This window comes from Bos indicus, chromosome 5, assembly GCF_029378745.1.
Source record: "Bos indicus isolate NIAB-ARS_2022 breed Sahiwal x Tharparkar chromosome 5, NIAB-ARS_B.indTharparkar_mat_pri_1.0, whole genome shotgun sequence".
Taxonomy (NCBI): domain Eukaryota; kingdom Metazoa; phylum Chordata; class Mammalia; order Artiodactyla; family Bovidae; genus Bos; species Bos indicus.
This window is the reverse complement of record NC_091764.1, coordinates 24,007,147-24,031,952: the sequence shown is the minus strand read 5'-3', so window position 1 is coordinate 24,031,952 and position 24,806 is coordinate 24,007,147. Positions and strand designations below refer to the sequence as shown.

The 24,806-nt window shown below is 45.1% G+C and overlaps 1 protein-coding gene across 1 annotated transcript in view; it reads right to left on the bottom strand.

Annotated features, from left to right (window-relative positions):
- PLXNC1 (plexin C1) overlaps window positions 1–24,806 on the bottom strand; it is a 153,618-nt gene that overhangs the window by 126,272 nt on the left and 2,540 nt on the right. The window contains exon 2 of the mRNA XM_019960357.2: window positions 4,316–4,456. Coding sequence (XP_019815916.2) covers window positions 4,316–4,456 — 141 coding nt within the window. The remainder of the gene's footprint in view (window positions 1–4,315; window positions 4,457–24,806) is intronic.

The window sequence follows — 24,806 nt, the reverse complement described above, 5'->3', positions numbered from 1 at the left end:
GGTATGCGCATGGGTAAGGTTACAAACATTAGATTTCATGCATGTTTCTTTATTACTTGTTTTACCACCCGGAAAAGCTCAAAATACTCAATTCTGCCCCTGAAATAATCTGCTATATGCAACAGAGTCAGCTCAAAGGAATCCAAACTACACCCGAGTGTGTACCACAGTCTGGAGAAAGAGCCAGCCCATGTTTGTAAGAATGAGCACTCATTACAGCATCCTGGCCATGTAACACATGGGGTATGAATTCCCAAATACTGAGTTCAGCATGGCCCTACTTTCTCAGCTGATCTCAGTAGAGACGCTGACAACTGAAAAATTATAACATGCAGTCATACTCAGAAAGGAAGTGAAATGAGGAAATAACCAGAGAGAAAAGTGGACATAACTTGTCTCACAACCATGAGGATGGCAAGTCGGTAAGGAAGGGGCAGAGTAGACAATCACAAGGACATGTTCAGTTCCAAATTAGTTCAGTTTTTCTAACATCTTATAAAGGAATTTTGGAATAAAAGCAGGAGGAAGAGGGTAGCAAAAGTATTAGCATATTTTGAGGTCTTTAATTTTTCCACTTTATCATCAATAAAATCTTCCCTTCGGAGATAGTACTAGATGACTTGAAAGAGTGCATGCCTTTCAAGACATGTTAAAAATGATTCACTATCTTAGCTTAAACTCAAAACGTTTCCACGTATTAGAACATGATATTTAAAAATACTGTTTACAAGTGTGCCGTAACATTTTAATACAAGCATTTCTTTCCTCATTAACTGAAGAAAAAAGGATGCAAAATAGGATAGAGTCTGACCTCAACTATGTTATTAAAAAAAAAAAAAAGGTGAAATGCTGACAGCGGCTGCTTCCGTGTAAGAAAACCAGGGGCGTTTTTTCTTTCCTTTCCCCTCATACCCCGATACTTAGAAAGTTTCTCCATAAGCATGTATTACTCTTACAATAAAACAAATTTAAATAACATGACATTTTAACGGCACCAAACTATATTAAAACTCCATGAAGTTTTCAGAGATTTAGGAAATGGGAGTGGGGGTGGGGTAGATGTGTGTGTGTGCGTGTGTGCGTACATGCGTGTGTGTTGGTCAAAAACAGCAATGGGCTCCCAAATGCTAGTGCCTGCCTCTCATCCAACCAGGCATATACTACGGCGCCTGGCGTCTGTCAAAACGCTGTCGACTCTTGATCTCCGAGGAAACTGATGAGTCAGGCTGTGGGTGATCCAAGCCCTTTCTTCTCCTCCCCCCCTCAGGCTGCCTTGGGTTGGGTTTTGTTTTTCTCTGCTCATTAGTAGCTCCGCTCTGTGGCTTAAGAAGCCAAGCTTGTGTCTATCAATGTTCGTCTTTTCCAACAGTTGCAGTGACAAGTCTGGCAAGGGACAAGCTTGAAGTTTTTGAATGAAGGATTTGGAGGTTCTCCCAAAGCACCTGCCCAGCGCTGGTTCCTCAGGACTCTGGGTGGTTTAAGGGGCTGCACCGAGCCCTCTGTGCCCAGGACTCCTGGGGGAGTCGGAGTGACCGGGCTGTCCTAGGGAGCCCGGGAGGGGGTGGGCAGGTGAGCTCACAGCCTCCTCCCGAGGGCAGAATCCTCCTAAGGGGGAGCTGCGGGTAGAGTTTAATTCCTCAGAAGCTCTCCTGCCAGTGAGGTAGTCCCTCAGTCAGATGGTCTGCTTCTTCTTAAGCTGGGATTCTTCCCTGAGCTTCTAAGAACCCCGATTCATCGCCCCGCCCCCATCCCCGTCATCATGACCTCCTGTCAGCCGCCTTCCCACTCTCCCCAGAGGCCCTTCATGGAGTGGCTGCCCATACCTGGGGCAGCAGCTACCGAGTCAGAGCAACCTGAAGGATACCAGTCAGTCTCTGAAGTGGCTCCTGGTTCAAATCCCCGCTCTGCCACGTGTCCTTGTTCAGTAGCTAAGTCGTGTCAGACTCTTTGTGACCCCATGTCGATGTTCAGTAGCTAAGTCGTGTCTGACTCTCTGTGACCCCGTGGACTGCAATGCCAAGGACTGGTTCCATGGGAGACAATTTTTCCACAGACCTGGGGTGGCTGGAGGGATGGTTTCGGGGATGATTCCAGCACATTACCTTTATTGTGCACTTTATTTCTAATCTAATGCCACCACTGACCTGACCAGAGGCACCGGTCCTCAGCCCAGAGGGTAGGGACCCCAATCTACCTCACTGAGTGGTGGAGAGGACTAAGTTAGTTAGAACGGGTAGAGTGACGAGCACTAAAACAAGGAAACGGAAAATGGACCTGCCCCTGTTATTGGAACCCTACAAGCAAGGCTACAGATGCGACTTTTGAAGGTGAAGCCTGGACAGATGCCAAAGAAAGTGAGACTTGGGTCAGCCACCTCTTCCTCAGCAGCTTGAGGCTGCAGCTCAGTTCCACCCCTCAAGTACCACATCAGTACCCGCCAGCCAGGTACACACGAACTGCAGGGGTGAACAAACAGGACAGGCAAAACCAGGCCGTCCCATGGGAAACTATTTATAGCCGAGTGTTCCTTCACCTCCGATTTACCATCTAACAGTTTGGTTGGCTCAGCTTTGGGGAAATGGTGTTCTTGTCAAAGCACTCGTCAAAAATATCCCACATCTGAGGACAGAATTGGTGAGGAGACCCAGTAAGGGCTGGCGGTTCGTCTTCTGCCAGGCGAAGGGGTCTAAGCAGCCTGACCAGGTCACAGTAGCTCCGGACACGGCCTGACAACACCGAGACGGTGCTGAGCAACTTGTGCGCGAGGACGGGTGGGTATTTACCTTTCGCCAGGAAATACAACTAACACAACAGGAAAGATGATCAATGTATATTTTAAAAGAATGTGTATACAAACAAACCCCCTCCCATATGTTACTGGGTTTCCTCCAAAGAAAACAGATTAAATCAAATATCTACCAGGCACTCAGCCCTGTATTGGGCTGTGGGAATTCCCGGCCTCCTTTCTCAGGAAGCTTAAAATCAAGTCGGGAAGGCAAGACAAACACACGAGGAAAGGTCAGGCATCCAAGCAAGACATCTGTGACAAGCCAAAAGGACGATACAGACAACGGGTATTTCGGGAGATGGGGGAGAAACGTGAACACTCCAGTCTTAGGAGGGCTCAGAGAGGAGGTGGAGTTTGAGCTGAGCCAAAGCATAGACTCACAGGATTCAGTAAAGCAGAGGGAAAAAAAACCAAGAGTAATCCAGGGAGGAGGTACAGTGTAAGCAGAGGTGTGGGAGCAGTACTCGGGCGCATCTGGAGGAAGCCAGCCAGCAGGCAGGCTTGGCTACAGCGGGGCATCACTGCACAGAAGACAGAATCAGCGACCACCAGAAGAAAAAGCGGTTTCCTGGGTCATCCAGTACAATCTCACTTTACAGATGAGGAAATGGATGCTCAGGGAGACTAGGTGATTGACCTCAAGTCACACAGCTAGTTGTCAGTGGGAAATCCTTTGAGAAAACAAATCTGTTAGTATTCAATTTTGAATTGGAGTAAGTTAACTGGCTACAGAGAGACAAAGGAGAATCAGACTAGGGTGAAAGACAGTGCCCTTTCGAACCATGAACGTTGGTGGTCACAGGAGGAGCTCAGTAAACGCTTACTAAAGAAATTGATAAGATAACCACTATATAATTTCAGAGTCACGTAGTATCTGAATTTTTCTCTTCCTTCCCACTGCCCCTCTGCCCCAGTGAATAAAAATCTCAACTTGAGCAGTGGTATACCCACCAAGTGGAAAAAAAGTCCTCAGAGATAAAAGTCAAGGGGAGTCTCAAAGGGTTTCAGATCTCTAACCTCTCTGTGGTGGGTGTGGGTACAAAGGGCAGAAAACAAACCCCCTATGTGGGTGGCAGGTGGGCTGGGGAGAGGGAACATCTGTTTTTTGTTTTTTTATTCTCTTTGAAGCTATGAGAAATCAGGTGCTTTGTACATTTCCATCATAAAGGAGACAGAATTGAAAGGTTAAAAGTCTTAGGAAGGTGAACCAAGGATGGAGTAGGGCCAGACCCCCATATGCTTCACCCAGGCAGCTTAGGAGTAAGGAAAGGAACTGCCTTGACAAGTTCCCAGGAAGCAAGGGGGCTGTCACTCTCACACATGGGTAGGGAGGTTATTATGAATAGATTTCCGGAAAGTTCTTTCAGGCCATTTCAGGGGTTGGGGGTGTTCTCTGAGCAGTACATAAAGCAGTCGGTATGGTATTGTGCATAAACCAGAAGCAATAAAAAACAAACAAAAAAGAAGCCAAAAGCACAAAATGGATCAATATTAAAATCGACATTGAAGAAGGCACAGAGAACCAACCTTAAGTAACTGGCCATCTCCAGTCCCCAAGAATAAAACAGTCCTGTTCATTACCACGGTGCCATAAACGGATGTCAGGTCGGAATGGATCAAGGTAGATGATGCGATCGGTTCGACTTTTTCAGGTTCATCCTCGTTTTTCTGAACATGCACACAAACGTACAAATTAAAAAACAAAAAGATAATTTTTAACAATGATAATTCTCATGATGATAAAATGTCACTCATGCCCACCTGGGAAGGATCCTACTGGAGCCCCCAATACATTTGTTTAGGCAAGATCCCCAGGAGCAACCTTTTATCCCCTTTATCTGCAGAATCACTGTGCTTGCCTAGCCTGTGGAAAGCCATTTGTTTACTGCGTATTAACATCTATTGATTGCCAGCAGTGAGCTAGCCATCCATTTAACACTCCCCCAGCAGATATATGAAACCGAGGTCCACTTTATTGCCAAGAAAGAGCCCACCACTGAATTGGGAAGGAGACAGTCTTATACTTGGCTATTTGCAGGAACATGTGACAATTTATTTTGGAGAGGATTCAGCTTCTGCGAGGTTAAACAAGCCATTTCCTAAGGTGTGAGATGGACCATCCTATTTGATGTGATGGCAGAGCGGAAGGAATCTGGATTCCTAAGAAGGCAGCAGTGTGTTAGCCCAGAGATGGGTAAGTCATTCAGAGGGTAAAGAGGGAAAGATAGAGTCATGGATGGTGGGTAAGAGAGAGCCATGGAGCTGAGGAGGAGCCAAGCACAAGGACTGGACCTTGGTGCTGATGTTCCTGAAGAAGAAACGAAAAACCTAACTCTGAACCTGAAGGCATTTAAATGGTCTGAGGTTCTGAGCACATTTGATCACAGGCTCACTCCTGATCATTAAATAAAGCCCCTCTTTAAGCCAGAGCAGAGAGTGCATCGCCCCAAATGTCTTTTTCTTTCTTGTTTAAAGGCATGAAGTGCTTCACGCTGCGTCCTGCCTTCAACGACAGGAAACGGAGTTTGTTATACAAATCTCTGGAAGATATGGAGCTAGAAAGAGCCGTTGCCCTCTGTATGCTGAACACAGTGTGATAGCATGCATTATCTGCCGGAGCTCAGTTCCCAGCTGCACTCAGGTTTGCAAAGGCACATTTACATCTGAGCCAATGGGAAAGCCCACAGAGTTCTGTAAGCATCAGGGTAACTCCAAAAACCACCCGATTTGGGGCGGGGGGAGAGGGGCAGGGGGAGGCTGAGACTTATTAACTTCATTATATTATTGCCGACAGTGTTTATGTATTTCAATTTATGTCTTATTAAACATTCATTATTTTTAAACCCACCAAGTTTCATTAACATCTAAACTAAACGGATTCATGGACCAAATTGATTTCTGAAGCCTTTAAAGTACTGTCTATATTTCTTTGTTGAAGTTGCGCTGGGAGGAAAAGATAAGCTGGCAAGGGTTTCTCCAATGCCGTGATCTCTTTTCAAGAAAGAGATGTCATAACCTAAGAGAAAGTGACTTATTTGCATAAAATATTCCATAGTGAACTCAGTTGAAGAAGATTTTTAGAAAGCTCATTAGAGATGTTTTTTTTTCCTGTTAAAAATTACTTCTAATACCGTCAGGGAAGATGAGGAACTGTCCTGTGAAAATGAAGTTGAGGGGAAAAAAAAAATCTCTATGAGTCTAAAATCAGAACAATAGATCACTGTTTAGATAAGGATCCCTCGTGACTATGAGTAGAAAAAGAAAAATCGGTGACCTTTAGATTAAAAAAAAGTAAAACCACACCACACATCTTGCTTTAAAATAAAACCAGAATTGTTCAAACTTAAGATCAGCTGACCACACTTCTTATTTTTGTTAAATATTTGAGCGTCTCAGAAGTGCTTCAGAGAACTGGATGTCATCTTTGTCTGAGCATCTGGAATGTTCTAACACTGATCTTTTTGGCTGGAGGATCCATTCTCCCTCCTCAAATGATACAGACTGTGGATTGTTGATTATCCATCCACAAGGGCCAAATGAGACAATGGAAGCCATGTTCAACTCTTACCACCACATGGACTGTAGTCTGCCAGGCTCCTCTGTCCCTGGGATTCTCCAGGCAAGAACACTGGTTGCCTGGAGTGGGTTGCCATTTCCTTTTCAAGGAATCTTCGTGACCCAGGGATTGAACCCAGGTCTGCATTGCAGGCAGATTCTTTACCACCTGAGCTGCGAGGGAAACCCATATCTGGTATACAATAGGTGCTTAATAACTGCAGTGATTCAGATTAGCCAAGAATCATGATATCACAGTTAGCCTTTGCTGAGGTAGGATGAAATACTCTGTTTGTGAAAGATTGACTCCAAAAACCCAGAAGTGGCTCAAAAGCTGGAAAGGAACAGGGAGAAAATTGCTTCTAAATTACTGTTTCATCTTCTCTAACATCTTTCCCTGACTTCTGACTGTTTCTCAATAATTGCATTTTTCTAAATTAAGTCCTGGATCAACAGCACAGGTAACTAGCATGGCCATTAAATCAATGTTCCCAGAACTTGAGAGCTGGTGGCATACAACAAACCACCTGGGACTAGGGATCAGAGAGGTTAGGTTTACAATTCAAGTTTGGTTCTCATCCACTGGATGATCTGGGCAATTTATGGAACACTGCTGGGAACTGGTTTTCTCAGCTGTGAATAAGACCAATGGTGCCTGATTGGTAGGGTAGTTATGAAGGAGAGAGAATAATGACTGTAATAACAATAACACGTTAATACATGCTAGCTGCTATTATTATTGGTGGCAATTAGTTGCTAAGTCATGTCTGACTCTGTGCGACCCTATGGACTGGAGCCTACCAGGTTCCTACCCATGGGATCCCCAGGCAAGAACTGGAGTGGGTAGCCATTTCCATCTCCAGGGGATCTTCCTGACCCAGGGCTGAACCCATGTCTCCTGCATTGGCAGGCAGATTCTTCACTGACCAAGCCACCAGAGAAGCAGAAACATGCATTTACTGTGTTTTCGTGGAGTATTTTATAATACTCCAACGAATAAGGATTCCCGCAGGGTGGTGAGACAGACTTTCAGGCTTTCAATCATGGCTCTGTCACTTTCTAAGTAATTTTGTACACATTATGTAGCCTCTCTGTGATTCAATTTCCTCCTCTATACAACAGAAGTGATGATTAAGAGGCATTTGTGCCATGGACTTTTCACAGGACTGAATGAGTTAGGATGCAAGTCTCAGGAAACTGAGTAAAATCTGGCATTTGATAACTTATGACCCATGTCTGCTATCATTATTTTATTTAAAACACAAAACAGTTTCTGCCATGCCCGTGGCAGTTAAGCCCATCTCCTTCTTTGCCATAAAGCCCTAGTTTTGTTCGGGTCACAATAAACCCAAGCCTGGGAAAGCTATGATTGGCCCAAGCTTCATGGTTATCTCATTCTCCGTTGCCTGGTTACTCACATTCCTACCCCTTAGAGCTAGAGGTGGCCATGCGGTCCAGCCTGGACCAGTGAGATGCCAGAAATCCACCAGGGGCACTTCCGGGAATGAGCTTCCTCCTTGCTAAGAGAAGGCTCTTGAGGAAAGCCCTTTGCTCCTCTTTCCACACTTCCTCCCTTTGGACTTTGATGTGAGGCTATCCATGCAGAGAGGTGGCAGCCGTTTTGCTTCCATGAATTCAAGATGGGAGATGAAAACCAGCAGATTGGTGCAGGGGAAGAGTAAGAGAGACTCGATTCTTAAGGACACCACTGAGCACACTTCCAACCTTTAAGCTTTTTCCTAACAATAGATGTCATGGTTTAAGCTGCTATTTGATTGGGTCTTCTGTTACTTATAACCCAAAGGAAGTCCCTGTAAGAAATGAGAGCCATGACTGTCGGACACAGCACTAGACTCTAGGTGTTTCTCAGCCACGAGGGCTCAGAACTGCTCGAGTATTATCCTCTCACCCTGGAGAACCCTGGCCATAGTCAGGACTGTGCAGCCAATTACAACAGCGAGTCTGGAAGAAAATAGGAAAAAGAGGGCTTGGACTTCATGTAAACTTGAAGGGCTGCTCGTGCTGAATGGAAATGGATTCTTTTGTGTTGGAAACACACAGAAATGGACAGGTCCCTGTGAATGGGAAAAAGAACCCTCTGAATGGCTTTCTTTTGCTCATTTCAGCAAATGAAAACAAAAGACAGACTCCAGAGAAACCTGCTCACAAAAGTGGAATTAATACCTGGGGAGTCAAGTAGAAAAAGGGGTGAAATAATGCTGTGGCCCTCCCCCGTGTCCAGAGATAATTTTCACTTCTGTGTTTTTTTGTTTTTTTTTTTTGTCTATTTTCTATCTTGCCCTTCTCTCCCCCTTAGGGCATAATCGCTAATGTTGCGGCCTATTCTGTCTAGTTTATTATGTGTAATTTATTTCTGAATCCCAGCCTCTGCTTGTTCTTCTGTGTGTAACAAGGTTAATGCCTTGTAATGATGCTTTTGCCAGTTCTGCTTTTCATGACAAAATCCAATCTTGATTTGGCTCTAAACCTTGTCTCCCCTTTGGGCTTTCTTGGTTCCCTCAGAGTTGTCATTCTGCGTCTCCTTCGTGCCATGTCTAACCACACATCCCGCCTACACTTGAGCCTGCTCTCAGAGGGAAACCTTTTTCGGTTTGTCTCAAATGATGTTTGGGATGAAAAAGAGAGTGCCTGGGCTTGACACACCAAAGTGGGACAAAGGCTACTGGGAAGGAATGTATGTGTGAGCATATTCAGGAAATACTGGGCATATCATGAGGGAAACGGCTTGACCTTGTAGCTCCTTCGTATAATCTTTCAAGGACCATAAACATCCTCCAGTGTGCACTGCCCAACTCCAGGGGACACGAGCCTGTCTTCTAGGATGTGAACGGCACACTCTGGACTTGAGTACCGCGGGGCCCCGCCCCTACCACGTGGAAGATGATCTGACTCAGTGAGAATCACGCGGGATGCTCACAGCCCTGCTGCAGTTATTATGGGAACAGCTGGAGGAAATGCACTCAAACGTGGTCTCTCAACTGTTGGGGAAACAGAAAAAGTCAAGTCTTTAATCCCCACAGTGCTGAAAAGATTCTCTTATTTTGGTTTTTCCCTATGGGGCCAGGGCAAAGAAACAACTGGATGTCTAGGAACTTCTTCTCCTCAGATGCTCAGTCGTGTCTGACTCTTTTGCGATCCTATGGACTGTAGCCCACCAGCCTCCTCTGTCCATGGGATTCTCCAAGCAAGAATACTGGAGTGGGTTGCCATTCCCTCCTCCAAGAATGTTCCTGACCCAGGGATCGAACACATGTCTCCTGCGTCTCCTGCATTGGCAGGCAGATTCTTCACTGCTGAGCCACACCTGGGAAGCCTAATGCCTCTCTGGCAGTAAATATTGTACTTTGCTCCTCATTGGCATACACTCACCTGAAGCAGTTTCTTCATCATTATTTACCCAGGGGCCCACTTGCAGTTAGGAAACCTCAGCAGGAGCCCAAGATCTGGCCCCCGCTCCATCTCTGACCTGCTGCTTGATTTGGGCAAGCCCCTAAACCGCAACAACTGAATCTGTCAAATGGACACAATAATATACATGTCCTGCCTATTAGCATTGTTGTGAAGCCCAAATTAAATCGTGTGAAAACAACTGGAAAACTAAGTTCATCAAATTAAAGAATGGAAAGAACAACTATTTACCTATGTTAGATAGTGAGTTTTAAGCCAGCTTTTTCACTCTCTTCTTTCACCTTCATCAAGAGGCTCTTTAGAGAGCTAGTGGAGGTGACAGAATTCCAGCTGAGCTATTTCAAATCCTAAAAGATGATGCTGTTAAAATGCTGCACTCAATATGCCAGCAAATTTGGAAAACTCAGCAGTGGCCACAGGGCTGGAAAAGGTTAGTTTTCATTCCAATCCCAAAAAAGGCAATGCCAAAGAATGCTCAAACTACTGCACAATTGCACTCATCTCACACATTAGCAAATTAATATTCAAAATTCTCCACGTGAGGCTTCAACAGTATGTGAACCGAGAAATTCCAGATATTGAAGCTAAATTTAGAAAAGGCAGAAGAACCAGAGATCAAATTGCCAACATCTGCTGGATCATCAAAAAAGCAAGAGAGTTCCAGAAAAAAACATCTACTTCTGCTTTATTGACTACGTCAAAGCCTCTGACTGTGTGGATCACAACAAACTATGGAAAATTCTTCAAGAGATGGGAATACCAGACCATGTGACCTGCCTCCTGAGAAATCTGTATGCAGGTCAAGAAACAACAGAACCAGACATGGAACCACAGACTGGTTCCAAATTGGGAAAGGAGTCCGTCAAGGCTGTATATTGTCACCCTGCTTATTTAACTTATACGCAGAGTACATCATGAGAAATGCTGGGCTGGATGAAGCACAAGCTGGAATCAAGATTGCAGGGAGAAATATCAGTAACCTCAGATAGGCAGATGACACCACCCTCATGGCAGAAAGAGAAGAGGAACTTAAGAACCTCTTGATGAAAGTGAAAGAGGAGAGTGAAAAAGCTGGCTTAAAACTCAACATTCAGAAACTAAGATCATGACATCTGGTCCCACCACTTCATGACAAATAGATGGGGAAGCAATGGAAACAGTGAGAGACTTTATTTTTCTGGGCTCCAAAATCACTTCAGATGGTGACTGCAGCCATGAAATTAAAAGACGTTTGATCCTTGGAAGAAAAGCTATGACAAACCTAAACAGCATATTAAAAAGCATAGACATTACTTTGCCAACAAAGGTCCATCTAGTCAAAACTATGGTTTTTCCAGTAGTCATGTATGGATGTGAGAGTTAGACCATAAAGAAAGCTGAGCACCAAAGAAGTGATGCTTTTGAACTGTGGTGCTGGAGAAGACTCTTGAGAGTCCCTTGGACTGCAAGGAGATCCAACCAGTCCATCCTAAAGGAGATCAGTCCTGAATATTCATTGGAAGGACTGATGAAGAAGTTCCAATACTCTGACCACCTAATGTGAAGAACGGACTCATTGGAAAAGACCCTGATGCTAGGAAAGATCGACGGCAAGAGAAGGGGATGACAGTGGATGAGATGGGTGGATAGCATCACCGACTGAATGGATGTGAGTTTGAGCAAGCTCCGGGAGTTGATGATGGACAGGGAATCCTGGTGTGCTGCAGTCCATGGGGTGGCAAAGAGTTGGACATGACTGAGTGACTGACTGGTCATCTGAAAGAAGAATTTACTTTTGAACTCAAAGGATCCAAAGGAAAAGTTCAAAGTGCGCAGGAGGAATACAGAAGGGACGTTTAGGGACACACTTGGATATTTCATATCCACCTGCTTCACTCTCTCTAAGGGCCCAGAGTCCTCCAGCCCTGCAGCCCTCGTAGTGTTAGTCACTCAGTTGTATTCAACTCTTTGCGACCACATGGACTGTAGCCCACCAGGCTCCTCTCCAGGCAAGAATACAGGTTTGGGTTGCCATTCCCTTCTCCTAAGGATCTTCCTGACCTAGGGATTTAACCCAGGTTTCCTGCATTGCAGGCAGGTTCTTTACCATCTGAGCCACCAGGCTCCAGCCCTGCTGCTGCTGCTGCTAAGTCGCTTCAGTGGCGTCCGACTCTGTGCGACCCCATAGACAGCAGCCCACCAGGCTCCCCTGTCCCTGAGATTCTCTAGGCAAGAACACTGGAGTGGGTTGCCATTTCCTTCTCCAATGCATGAAAGTGAAAAGTGAAAGTGAAGTCGCTCAGTCGTGTCCGACTCTTAGCGACCCCATGGACTGCAGCCTACCAGGCTCCTCCATCCATGGGATTTTCCAGGCAAGAGTACTGGAGTGGGGTGCCATTGCCTTCTCCAGGCTCCAGCCCTACCTACGGCCAAAGTTTCACTACCCCAGGTTTATCCTTCTTTATTCTTGTTTTGCGCACCATCCCCCATCTAAATCTCGTTTCCATGTGACTACTTTCAGTCAATTATCTATGAAAAGACAACCTGACTCAAACAATTCATGAAAGTTTCTGAATGGCTGACAGTGCAAACAAATGCATTTTCCGAGATTCTTAGAGTTGGAAGAGAGACAATCCAACAACGTTTTCCATAAGGAAGCTACAGGCATTCTAAATAGGCTATTTCTTCACTATGGGGGCTGGCCTCCATGATGTGGGATTTTTGACACCTGCCCATGTTATGGCAACCCACTCCAGTACTTTTGCCTAGAAAATCCCATGGACGGAGGAGCCTGGTGTCCATGGGGTTGCAAAGAGTCGGACACGACTGAGAGACTTCACTTTCACTTTCTTTCTTTCATGTTATACCAGTACTGCCCTCACTCCTCATTTTGACTACTGCAAAAGCTCCCTCTCCCAAATTGCTAAATACCCCCTAAATAAGTGGCATCATCTTCTTTGAGAACCAATGGAATCTGTCATAAGGTTTCGGAGTTGCTGCAAAATGGTTATTCGGACACTTCTTCCTTCCAACCTTCCTCCTCCTCCTCCTCTCCATCATGGTGAATGGCACCACCATCCACCCTCAGGTCCCCTTCATCACTCTCCACACCCAATACATGAAAATCTCAGCTGAATCTCCCAGTCTTAAGTCTATCTTAAATTGCAACCCACTCCAGTATTCTTGCCTGGAGAATCCCATGGACGGAGGAGCCTGGTACTCTACAGTCCACAGGGTCGCAAAGAGTCGGACACGACTGAGCGACTTCACTTTCACTTTTTCTCCATCTCCATGGTCCCTACCCATCATCTCCCTCCTCATCTACTGCAAGAGCCTCCTGGTCTCTCTCTTTCAACCTATAATTTATTTTCTATCCAGTAGTCAGAGTGATCTTCTAAAATATAAAATAGGCTATTACTTCATTGCCTAAAATTCTTCAGTGGCTTACCATCACATTTATAATTAAATCCAAATGCCTCCCCAGGGCCCACCTGTTACTTCTTAAAACTCAACCCTTGTCATATCACTATTTTCCTTCACTCTGCTTCAGTTCCCCCAGTGTCCTTCCTTTAGACACTTTAACATGTCCCCATCTTTCTGCCTCAGGGCCTTTGCACATGCTATTTCTTCTAGTTCCCCTCTCTTCATTTCTTGCAGGCTGGTTTTTTTGAAAAACAACTTTCAGATTTCAAATTCAATGTCACCTCTTTATGGTCACATGACTATAGATCTTCCTATCCCTATGCCAGTTGCTATTTTGAATTTTAACATTCCATTTGTTTTGTTGAAAATAATTAAATTTTTAAATTCAATGTCTGTCTCCCAGTAGACTCTAAGCTCTACAATAGCTTATCTTACTGTACACTCTGAATGCAGCATATACCTCAGCATCTAGCATGTAGCAAGCTGTCAATAAACATTTATTGAATGAATAAATAAGTACATGGACCAATGTTTGAATGCTTTCAGTCAATATCTAGCCAGACAACCCTGGCACATTGCTAAATAGGTCTAATCATTACAAAGTTCTCCTATTGAGGCAAAATTTGTTCCCTGCAAGCACTGGGCCTTGGTTCTGCCTGGGGAAACACCAAACTACCCCACATCACCTGCTTCCATGTATTGGGTTGGTCAAAAAGTTCGTCAAGTTTTCTTGTAACAGGAAAAACCTGAATGAACTTTTTGGCCCATCCGATACATTCATATCCATAGTTCATTAACGCTTGGAAGAGAGTTTCTGGGTCTTTTGCCATCTCTGTCTATAGACAGTCTACAGACTTGGTGTACTGAAAATGAGGCTCTAAGAGCTAAACAAAATACATTTAAGTATTTTGGTATCCTCTCACCAAAGCAAAGAATAACAGCACTGTTCTTTCCCCATGATTAGAACAGCATAATTCATGAACATTGGGCTAACTTTAGAAATAACATAGTAGCAGTATGGATAAGTAGAAAGAACAGGAGATTCAGGGTAAAAAAAAAAAAAAAACACACTTGGGTTTAAGTTCAAGCTCTATTACTTATGAGCTGTCTCTAAGCAGTCATTTAACCTTTCTGAGGCTTCTCCACCCACCCACCTGCTCCATCCAGTCCATTTATGAAGCTTTTGGCTCTTGGCCAGGTGCTTGACCTGTAAAATACAGATGGGATTAAACCCCCTACCGTCAAAATAAGCCAATCAAATGAATTCTAAAACAAAATGCAACATTTTGCCATTGGTTTTCTGATACACATAGTAATAGAACGAGTGTCTGGACTATGGGCTCCACTCACATCCAGTTCCTGCAAAGAATTCAGGGAATTCATGAAACTGGATGAGAAAGAAAAAATCCTGTATTGTGAACTCTGACAAAAATTTAGTATTTCCTTTAATTATTAATGCAGGCCACAGTCATATTAACTGAACCTGTGACTTTGTCATCAAAAGAAATCAGATATTTTCACATCATTTTATAGTTGTTGCAGGTATCTCAAAATATCATTTGTGCTTATCTCTGCTTGGAAATGATGGTAGTTACTGCTGTTAGGTCCCGCTATTTAATGTGTTAAGATATATTACTCTATCTCAAATTGGAAAAAAAACATTTGGATATATCTGTAGATCAATATAATTGGTTCGTTTTGCAGCTCTCTCTTTTTTCATGTGTTTAAAACCATGAGGCTTCCCCAGAGGTCCACAGCACAAGGGCTCCACGGGGTGAGGACCTCTGTATGGAGGGGCACAGAGATGTTGCTAAGCCCAGGAGACTGAGGCTGGGTGTTACCTACAGCTACCAGCTGCTCTGGGTGTCCCAGGCCTGCGGAAGCCTCAGACAAGCAAGGACCAGCACTTGGAATCCAATTTCTGAAATTGATCACTGATGGAAAAGGGGCCTCAGGAGGATGTCAGTGCAGAGTAATTAGGAACAGTTGATGGGTTAGAGGACATGCTTCTCAAATGGACGCTTCCAAGACCAGGCTGGAGGGAAAGACCAGGAATCGGGCCTCACTGGTGAGGGAGTCACAGAGAAATGCCCTTCCCTCTTGGCTACCTGGCTTTTATTCTTCCTATAAACACAGCTCCAGGGTCCTGGGCTTCTCTTGGAAGCTCTTACCTCTATAAGCTGTAATCACATCTTCTACATCAGATGGAACCTTCTTTTCAGTTCAAATATTTATTGAGGGCCCACTGTGCATTAGGTGGCATTCTCGATGCCTAGGAAGCACAGATGAGACACCCCTGGCTACTCCCCATTGGCACCATCGCCACATTGAGCCCAACACAGAGCCTGGCACACGGCAGGCTCTCCATTAGAGGCTGACAGAGTGGGCCTCACTTCATGGCCAACTGAATGTTTAGTTGTCCTCTCTGGCAAGGAGGTCTCAAAGATATCTAAAATCTATGACAATTAAACTAACTGGTCACCAGTACCTCTCAATTCAATATCTTAAAAAGCTATTTCAGTTGATCCCTTGTCTTCGCCTACACTGCCACCTCAGTTCAGGTCTCCACCAGGCTCACCTGGATTACTGCAACCCACGTGATCCATCTATCTCCCTGCGCTTTCATTGTGGCCACCACTCTAGACCAAGGTGACATCATTTCTCGCCTGGACTGATAAAGGACCCTCTTGCCTCTTTTGGGGCCAATCTCTCATCCATGACTCACAGGGCAGCCATTATTTAGGAATTCAAATCCAGTCATTTCACTTCCCTTCAAAGGCTCTTCTAAGCTTTGAGGAAAAAAAAAATATATATAACCTCCTTCCCACAGCCTGCCAGGCCTACGGGGTCGGCTACTGCTTTCTTCCCCAACACTCTCCCCCCTCCACCTCCCTAAACCAACCACACTAGCCTTTTGTTCTTCAAAATGACCAAGTCATTTCCCCTTTTGAAGCCTTGCACTGCTCCCCACTCCCCATGGGAGACGCCTACAACTATCCTTTCTCATCTTCCTGGGGTTGACTTAACTTCCTTAAAGAGAACTTTCCCCAACAGCTCAAATAACATGGCTCTATTACATCCTCAGCTTTTTCCTTCACGTAGCCCCAGTCTCAGCCTGGGCCTCAGTTTCCTCATCTGTAAAATGGAAATCACACTACCCATCTCACAAGGCTGGGGTGAGGGTTAAATGAGTTAATATTGGTAAAGTGCTTACTTAGAACAACACTTGGTGCAAAGTGAATGCTTTAGAAGGATTATCATTTTACTGCAAAAAGAAGCTCTTTATTTTCTGCCTATTTATTGTCTACTCTATTCATCACTGATAGAAATATTTCACACAGTGCTTCACACAGAGTACGGACTCAAGAAGTATTTGATTGAACTAGTGACTGTCCTTCTAATCAGCAGTTTTGCCTCTCGTCTCACCTCATTCATTCTTCTGAATGATTGCACTAAAACACAATCAGATCACATCTATTTAGAGCCCTGCTTTAGTCCTCCAACAGCCACAGCTTTTCCACCCTGCTCAGCAGAGTCCTAGAAGTTCCTTTGAGATGCTGCAGGGACCAGCAAGGGCTGGGGGAGGCTGAGTTGCAGGATTCCGGGAGTCTCCCCCACACCCCCACTTCACCCTGAGTCTCAGCGCTTGGCAATGGCCTCACCCAGAACAGCAGGTCAAAGATGATTTGTTAGCCTTTTTCTCACACTGAGCTTCTGGTTTAAGATTTAGAAACCTGGTTTTTAAAGCCTGAAAACAACTGACCATCAGGATAAAATCCAGTCATCTTGGCCAGTCTCATTAAACCCTTCGCCATCTGGCCCTGCATGCTCATTTCTGGACACTCCCCAGCCAGGGTGAGCTACCTGCGGTTCACAGGCTTATTCAAGTTCCCGCTTGTGCACAAGCTGTGCCTTCTCTCTGGAACTCCCTTTCTGCCTCTTCTGCTTGGCTTCAAGACACAGCTCCAGTATCACCTCTCTAAAGCCTCCCAGGTTCCTCCCACGCTGAGTTTGACGCTCCTTCGTGGGGTTGCCACATCACCTTTTTACTAAATTTCATAGCTGTCTTAGGGCAACGCGAAGGTTTGTTCTACTCTCACCCTTTCCATGACAGCAGGGGTGGGTAAACTACCAGCTGTGGACCAAATCTAGCAAGCTGCCTGGTTTTTGCAATGCACCCCCCTCCCAAGCCAAGAATAGTTTTTACATTTTTTAATGGCTGAAACAATCTAAAGAATAATATTTTATGACAAGTGAAAATTATACATGAAATTCAAATTTCCGTGTCCATAAAGTTTTATTGGAACATCGCCACGAGTGTTCATTTATGCATTGTCTATGGTTGCTGTCACACTTCACTGGCAGTCGAGCAATTGCAGCAGAGACTGCACCTGGCCTGCAAAGCCTACGATATTGACAATCTTTACAGAAAATGTTTGCTGACTTCTGCAGAAACGCACTGGCCAGAGTAGTGGAGTGGGGATTACTGGGGTCAAATCCCCTTTGTGACTCCTCTGAGGAGACACTAAGTGTAACTATTGATCAGACAGTCAAACCCATCAACTATAGAAACTGTAAAACAAATCACAATTCTGTTTGGTTTTCTGACAGTATATAAATTAGTATTAATTTTCCATCTTGATGAAAACGCTAACAAAAACTATGAGCATAACTGATAAAAAATCTTAACCACTACCATGCCGCTAGGAGGCCTCCCTAGTGGTTCCGATGGTAAAGAATCTGCTTGCAATGCAAGAGACCTGGGTTTGGTCCCTGGGTCAGGAAGATCCCCTGGAGAAGGAAATGCAATCCACTCCAGTATTCTTGCCTGGAGAATCCCTAAGAGTCAGACACGACTGAGCAACTAACACTTAGCTCAGTGACTTTTTTCACCATGCCCCTGCTACCACAAACAGGTTAGATCCAGGATGCCTACAAACTGTCCCCCAGCAGACTGTGGGGGTCCTCAGAGCAGCCCTCAGTGATCTTCAGCTAGGTGCCACCTCGTAGGTGCCTACCTCAGGGAAGGCAGAGGTGGGTCATGGAGAAGCCTGAAGGGAGGCAGAGATGGTTCCATGCTGCTGTAGTCAACGTGGTAACCATGGTGTGGGTCTCCCACCTTTCCATTCCGAGGCAACCTGCCTACACCACCTACTGGGGGTCATCACCTGATGGTCTTCCTTCTTCTGACCACACCAGGACTCAGTACTTGTCCCAATGGCAACAAACCCCTTCCCTGAACTTGGGCTCATAATGTGGAGTCAAAGGATGGGTTGGACCCCATTCTCTCTATTTCCTGGTCATTTGAACTAAATAATATACCAACTAAAATACCAACTAAATCAGTTGGTAGCTGATGCAGAAGGTTAAGCTATTGGGAGACAGAGTGGGGATCAGGTCAGGCTGAGGCACATTCAGGTGGACAGGGAGAGGGACAGATATTCGAGGAAGCCGAGGTGGTCATTTGGCAGCAGGACTGAGGGAAGCCGCCACCCTGTCAGGCTGACAATGAAACCTTCGAATGAGGATCCTTCACACTTTCTGCTGCTGAGCACCTTTCCGCTCGGAAGCTTCTTCCCACTCCACATCGTGCTAAGTTGCTCAGCTGTGTCAGACTCTGTACAACCCCATGGGCTGTAGCCCTCCAGGCTCCTCTGTCCCTGGGATTCTCCAGGCAAAAATACTGGAAGGGGTTGCCATGCCCTTCTCCAGGGGATCTTCCTGACCCAAGGGTCGAACCTGAGTCTCTTATGGTCTCCTTCATTGGCAGGTGGGTTCTTTACCATTAGTGCCATCTGGGAAGCCCACCGCCCCCCACATCAGACAGCCCCAGCCTATTACTACTAAAAATCACGACAGTGATGAAGTACATACATACACAGTGTTTACTCTAGGTCAGGTAGTGTTCACACTGCTGCTGCTAAGTCACTTCAGTCGTGTCCGACTCTGTGTGACCCCATGGACGGCAGCCTACCAGGCTCCCCCGTCCCTGGGATTCTCCAGGCAAGAACACTGGAGTGGGTTGCCATTTCCTTCTCCAATGCATGAAAGTGAAAAGTGAAAGTGAAGTCGCTCAGTCGTGTCCAACTCTTCGAGACCCCATGGACGGCAGCCTACCAGGCTCCTCCATCCATGGGATTTTCCAGGCAAGAGTACTGGAGTGGGGTGCCATTGCCTTCTCCGTGTTCATATCCTATACATATTAAGCCATTGGTCCAGACAAAAATCCTATGAAGCAAAAAGGATCAGTACTTCTAGGTAGACAAACAAGCACAGAAAGGTTAAATAATTTGCACAAGGTCACACAACTGGGAAATGGCAGCTATGGTCCCTGTCTACCTGGATCCAGAGTCTGTGCAGGCAAGCACCTCTCCTCTTCCTAGGATTCCATGTAATCCCACATGTTCCTATCCACTAAATTCCCCATCTCCTTGTTGGAGCTTACTTATGTAGAGCTTGGTTTCATGCAACCAACTGTGCCTAATTAGAATAGAAATTGGTATCAAGATTGATGCTGTAAAGAGTAGACCCTTAGAATTCTGGCGTGTAGAATTGGTTGTGTACAGCTTGGAAGGCTCTAGAAATCTCCCCCTGCCCACATCCTGGAATGAAATGCAAACAGACTCTTGCATGAAAGGGTGAAGGAGCTAACTAAACTATGACTTACAGGTTCTTGAGACTCAAACGCCAAACTCAAAAATAGTAAGACTTTGGGAGTTTTTCTAGGTATTTCTGTTGAGCAATTAGAAGAGGATAAGAAATATAAGGGGAGTGGGATGAGTCAGTTACTTTCTATGACCTGAAGTAAAATGCAATGAAAACAATGGGACAAGTTCTTATCCCAGGTGTTTGAGCTGCAAGGGAAACTGTGATACCTTGCAGCTGTGGTTCTAAAACCTGAATGTATAGTAGAGTCACCTGGAGAGATTGTTAAAAACACAGACTGCCCATCCCACGCCCTACTGAGATTCTGATTTAGTAAATCTGATGCGGGGGCCCAAGAATTTGCATTTCAAGTAAGTTCCCTGGTGATGCTGTTGCTGGTCGAGACAACACTTTGAGGATCACTGCCCAACAGCACAAAGCCCTCTCTTTTTGTCTCTGGAAGGCATGAGCATGCACATTATTAAATTATACCAAAGAAGTGTCAACCATGCTGGGTTTTTATGGTCAAAGTTAATGCTCAGGTTGGCAAGACCGTAAGCCTGGCAAGTCCAAAGAATGGGAATTTCTGGGGAAAGCCAGAGGAGTGGAGGATGTCAGAGATGCTCGGACTAGAGAAGAAAGAGGCCCCAGCTCATTAGACATCAAGAAAAAGACAATAGTTAAGGGGGCATGAAGGCTTCCCAGGTGGCTCAGTGGTAAAGAATCCACCTGTCAGTGCAGGAGATGAAACAGATGAGGGTTCAATCCCTGGGTTGGGAAGACCCCCTGGAGGAGGAAATGGCAACTCACTACAGTATTCTTGCCTGGAAAACTCCATGGACAGAGGAGCCTGGTAGTCCATGGAGTTGCAAAGAGTCAGACCCGATAGAGCAACAGAGCACAGCATCCATAAGCGAGCATGAGGTGGCCAGACTCAAGAAAGTGTGGCTGCTAAGGACAGAAAACATCCCCAACGTGAGCCCCCAACCCCTTTCATTTATTAATTTAACAAATATTTAAGTTACTATGCTAGGAACTCTGGCTTCAACAGAGAGTTGAATGTTACAAGGTTCCTGACCTCCTGGGGCTTGTATTTTAATTATAGCTGCTAATAAAGACAAGAGTTCCTATAACCCAGGTTTAACAGGCTAAGATCCCGGGATTGAGTTTATGAGCTAGTTCTTATGTCCGAAAACCAAAAACTTAGAGCAGTCCTTAAAGGTCCTGTACGTCTCTCTGAGGTTGTTATAAGTCTGAATACAGAGTCCCAGTGTTACCTAGAAACTGACCACTGAGGAGCTACAACCCTCCCAAAGCCTGAATTTCAGGTGCTCAAATACGCAGATCCAGAAACCCAGTTCTCCCTCAAGAATTCTCTGTTCTACTGTCTTAAGTCCAGCTTAAGTCAATCCTAAAGGAAAACCACTCAATCCTAAAGGAAATCAGTCCTGAGTATTCATTGGTAAGACTGATGCTGAGGCTGAAACTTCAACACTTTGGCCACCTGATGTGAAGAACTGACTCCTTGGAAAAGACCCTAATGCCGGGAGAGATTGAAGGCAGGAGAAGGGGATGGCAGAGCATGAGATGGTTGGATGGCGTCACTGACTCGATGGACATGAGTTTGAGCAAGCTCTGGGAGTTGGTGATGGACAGGGAAGCCTGGCGTGCCATAGTCCATGGGGTCACAAAGAGTCAGACGTGACTGAGTGACTGAATGAACTGAAGTCCAGTTTACAGCTGATCTCTGAGTAGCAGGAAGAGCCTAGCCTCCTCATGGAGGACAAGATTGACACCACAATCCAACGTCTGTGATGCTGAATTGTTTACGGCTGTGTGTTACAAGTTCAGGTCCTCAATGCTCTGTCATTTACCAGTTACGGAAATTAACCAAAGCTCTCCAGGTCTCAATATCTCATCGTAAAACTATAGCAACAACTACGGTCCTTGCCGCATATGGGGCATTACAACCAACCAAATGTAAGTCATGTGAAGTGCTTAGCTCAAAGCCTGGCCATAGTAATCATCTAACAGTAGCAGCTATGACTGCTTTTTCCCTCTAAGTGGGTGTTGGCCTTTTTGAATCCCTGCTTGCATATCAGATATATGTATAGGGGTAAAATTCACCACCTAGTCTATAGATTGCAAAGTGGCCAGACAAGATCATAACAGAAACTAAAGGGGAAATAAACATCACAGGAAGACTGTGGATTTTGAGGTCAATAAGGCTGCACTGCCGAGTGGCCCTGGGACATTACTTCTGCACGCAGTAGCTAGAAGCATCTTGGGTTACTGTCTGTTGGAGAGCATGCGAGTGTTTTGTGGTTGTCTGCATGACAAATAACTTATGTCAGGCTTTGGAATTATGTGAGTGTGGAGGAAGGGGGTGTGTCTCCCTACAAGGAATAGAATGAAATAGAGTCATCTCGTTGGCCAACACAATAAGAAAACACACTACCCTCAGTGTCTACAGAGGCCACCATGTTTAAACCACAAGCAACCCCAGGATCCAACCACAGTAGCCAAATAATCTGGACCAATCAGACTTCAAAACTCAGGTACACACACTTTTCTATCAGTGTATTGGTATGCCAAGGGTGGCAGGAGTTCAGAGATGAGAGGAAGTTAAGTTAACTTGTACATAATTTAAAACATTCATTTTTATGTTGATCCAAGCACACAGATATGTTACGGAATAGAATGAAAAAAAAAATTACATCAAGTTTTAAAACACACTTCAAGGGGTGTATCCTAGGGGAAGCTGGTTGCTGCCTCTAATTAGGGGACTTTGAAGGCAAAGTTTGAGAAGCACTAGAGTGGTGGAATGAATACAGAAGTAGATACCGCAAGACCTGGGTTTAAGCCAGAGCCTCTGATGTTTACTTCATGTATTTATCTTGAGCAAGTTGCTTAAGTGATCTCAAGCTTCCTCATCAGGTAAATGGGAAAGTTCCTCAGAGAAGCAACCTTAGACTTGCTGAGGGGCTCAAAAGAAGTAATATATGAGGAACTGCATACAAATACTGATTAGGATTATTAGAGAGTGTCTACAGAATTAGGCTGCCTGGGCACGTTTGCAGGCTGGAGCTAACCTGCCATAGTTGTGAAAGGGGATTCAAAGTTGGAGGCAAGACAGAAAAAAATCATGGCCCAGTGTGTGGACGGCTGAGGACACAATCATTGCACAAGCATCTCGTGAATGAATCCTTAGAGAGAGAAGCTGAAGGCAAGAAAACCAGCTCACAAGAGATCAGGAGAGAACCTAGACATGAGAAAACACAACCCAGTCATTCCCGTCACTTTCCTACCCACGGCTGACTGAAGATGGAAAGGGAGAGAGTCACGCAGGGGGAGCAGGGGAAGGCAAGCCAGTCTACGCCTGTGCCTCACTGCCCATGGATTACTACTATAATGCTGTGTCTGCTGGGGGGAACCACTGTTAGAATTGACTGAGGCTCCCTCTAGAGAGGTTTTTCAAGTTTCGTCTCTTGTCTTAGGTGCCTTGTAATTCAGCATGCCTTTTCCAAAACACATGGAAAACCTGAAAATAAAATGCAGAACAAATGCAACCCAAATGACATCATTGTTCTGAGCGACAACTAGGGGCACACTGATCTCATAACCCCATTAAATGGGGTTGCCACCTGCTATTGTCCTTTCGATGGCAGAATCAGCGGCGCCCAGCACAGAGCACTGCCTGCACTAACAGGCATCAAACAAATATCTGTTAAACTATCTCATCCGCCTATTTAATAGGTTATAAAATTGTCAGCTTTTTCACCAAAACTACCGCCTTTCCCCCCTCCCCAAAGTCTCTCTTGAAATTCAATTCCATTAAGGCTTTTTAATACATACGAGCAGCAAGGAATTTACTTATATTTTTTTTTTTAAAAAAAGGCAAAACTCCAAGTTCCCACCTGGGCAGCCCTGACAAGCTATTGTTTGAACTGGAGCACATTATTTAACTTGGGTGACAAGCTCAGAGGGTAGAGACCCCGTCTTTCAGAAACTGCAGCTCTGAGCACACCGGGAGCTCTCGATAAATAGCAGCAGCAAGACATGCTGTGGAGGGACCTAGTTTAATTATTTATTTCTCCAATTCCAGATTTTTGGCAGCATGTGTTTGCCCCTTGCTTGATTTCTAAGGGGCAGCCACCTCCCAGAAGTGCCCCGCACAAAGATGGATAAGCAGCTCTCTGACTTTTCCTTCCCCTCATCCCAGCGCAAGTAGGAACACCTGATCGAGCCAAAAACGTGGATTCTGAGTGCATTCAGGGTGCCTGCTGGGTTTGGAAGGGAACTAAGTCCTCTAGGACTCAATGGGTAGAGCAAGGCAGTCAAGAGAAATGTTTTGGCTCCCACACATCTACACAGCTGTCAGATGGCGGAGCTTGGACTTCCACTGTTATCACCTGCTGCGGGCCTCCGAGCTGTCTCGACATTAACCCGAGAGACCAAGTATGCCTGAAGCTGCACTCTAAGTGCTATGTGGGGGTACTTTCAAGTCTTTCAACAGAGAAGTCAAAGACAATGGTTTTTGCCAAACTTGAATTCATAAGGATCTCATGAAGACAGATATTAAATATTAACTTATAATTGTATAGCCAGATGAAGTCATGTAGGGAGTATTATGCATTATTTACATTTTAAAATAATTATAACAGTAACTAAATGAAGACATTATGTGTGTGCCCCAGCACACAAGTAGTGAGCAAGGAGGAGGAAGCAAATGACCATTCTAAGGGGCCTTGCAAAAGACCTGTTTTTTTTCTTTCTGAGTAATAAGGCTAATATTTGGTAAGATGGGCTCTGCCTGGATGCGGGTGGGAGTGTCTTTCCATACACTTCTCAATAGACCTTAGCGCCAATGTCCTCTCTATGCTTACACAACGAATGTATCGACACAACACGTTTTTCCAAGTGAAGACTTCTCGCCTTGCTCTCTGACGCATTTTATACCAAAACAATGGCAACACCTGTAGCCGTT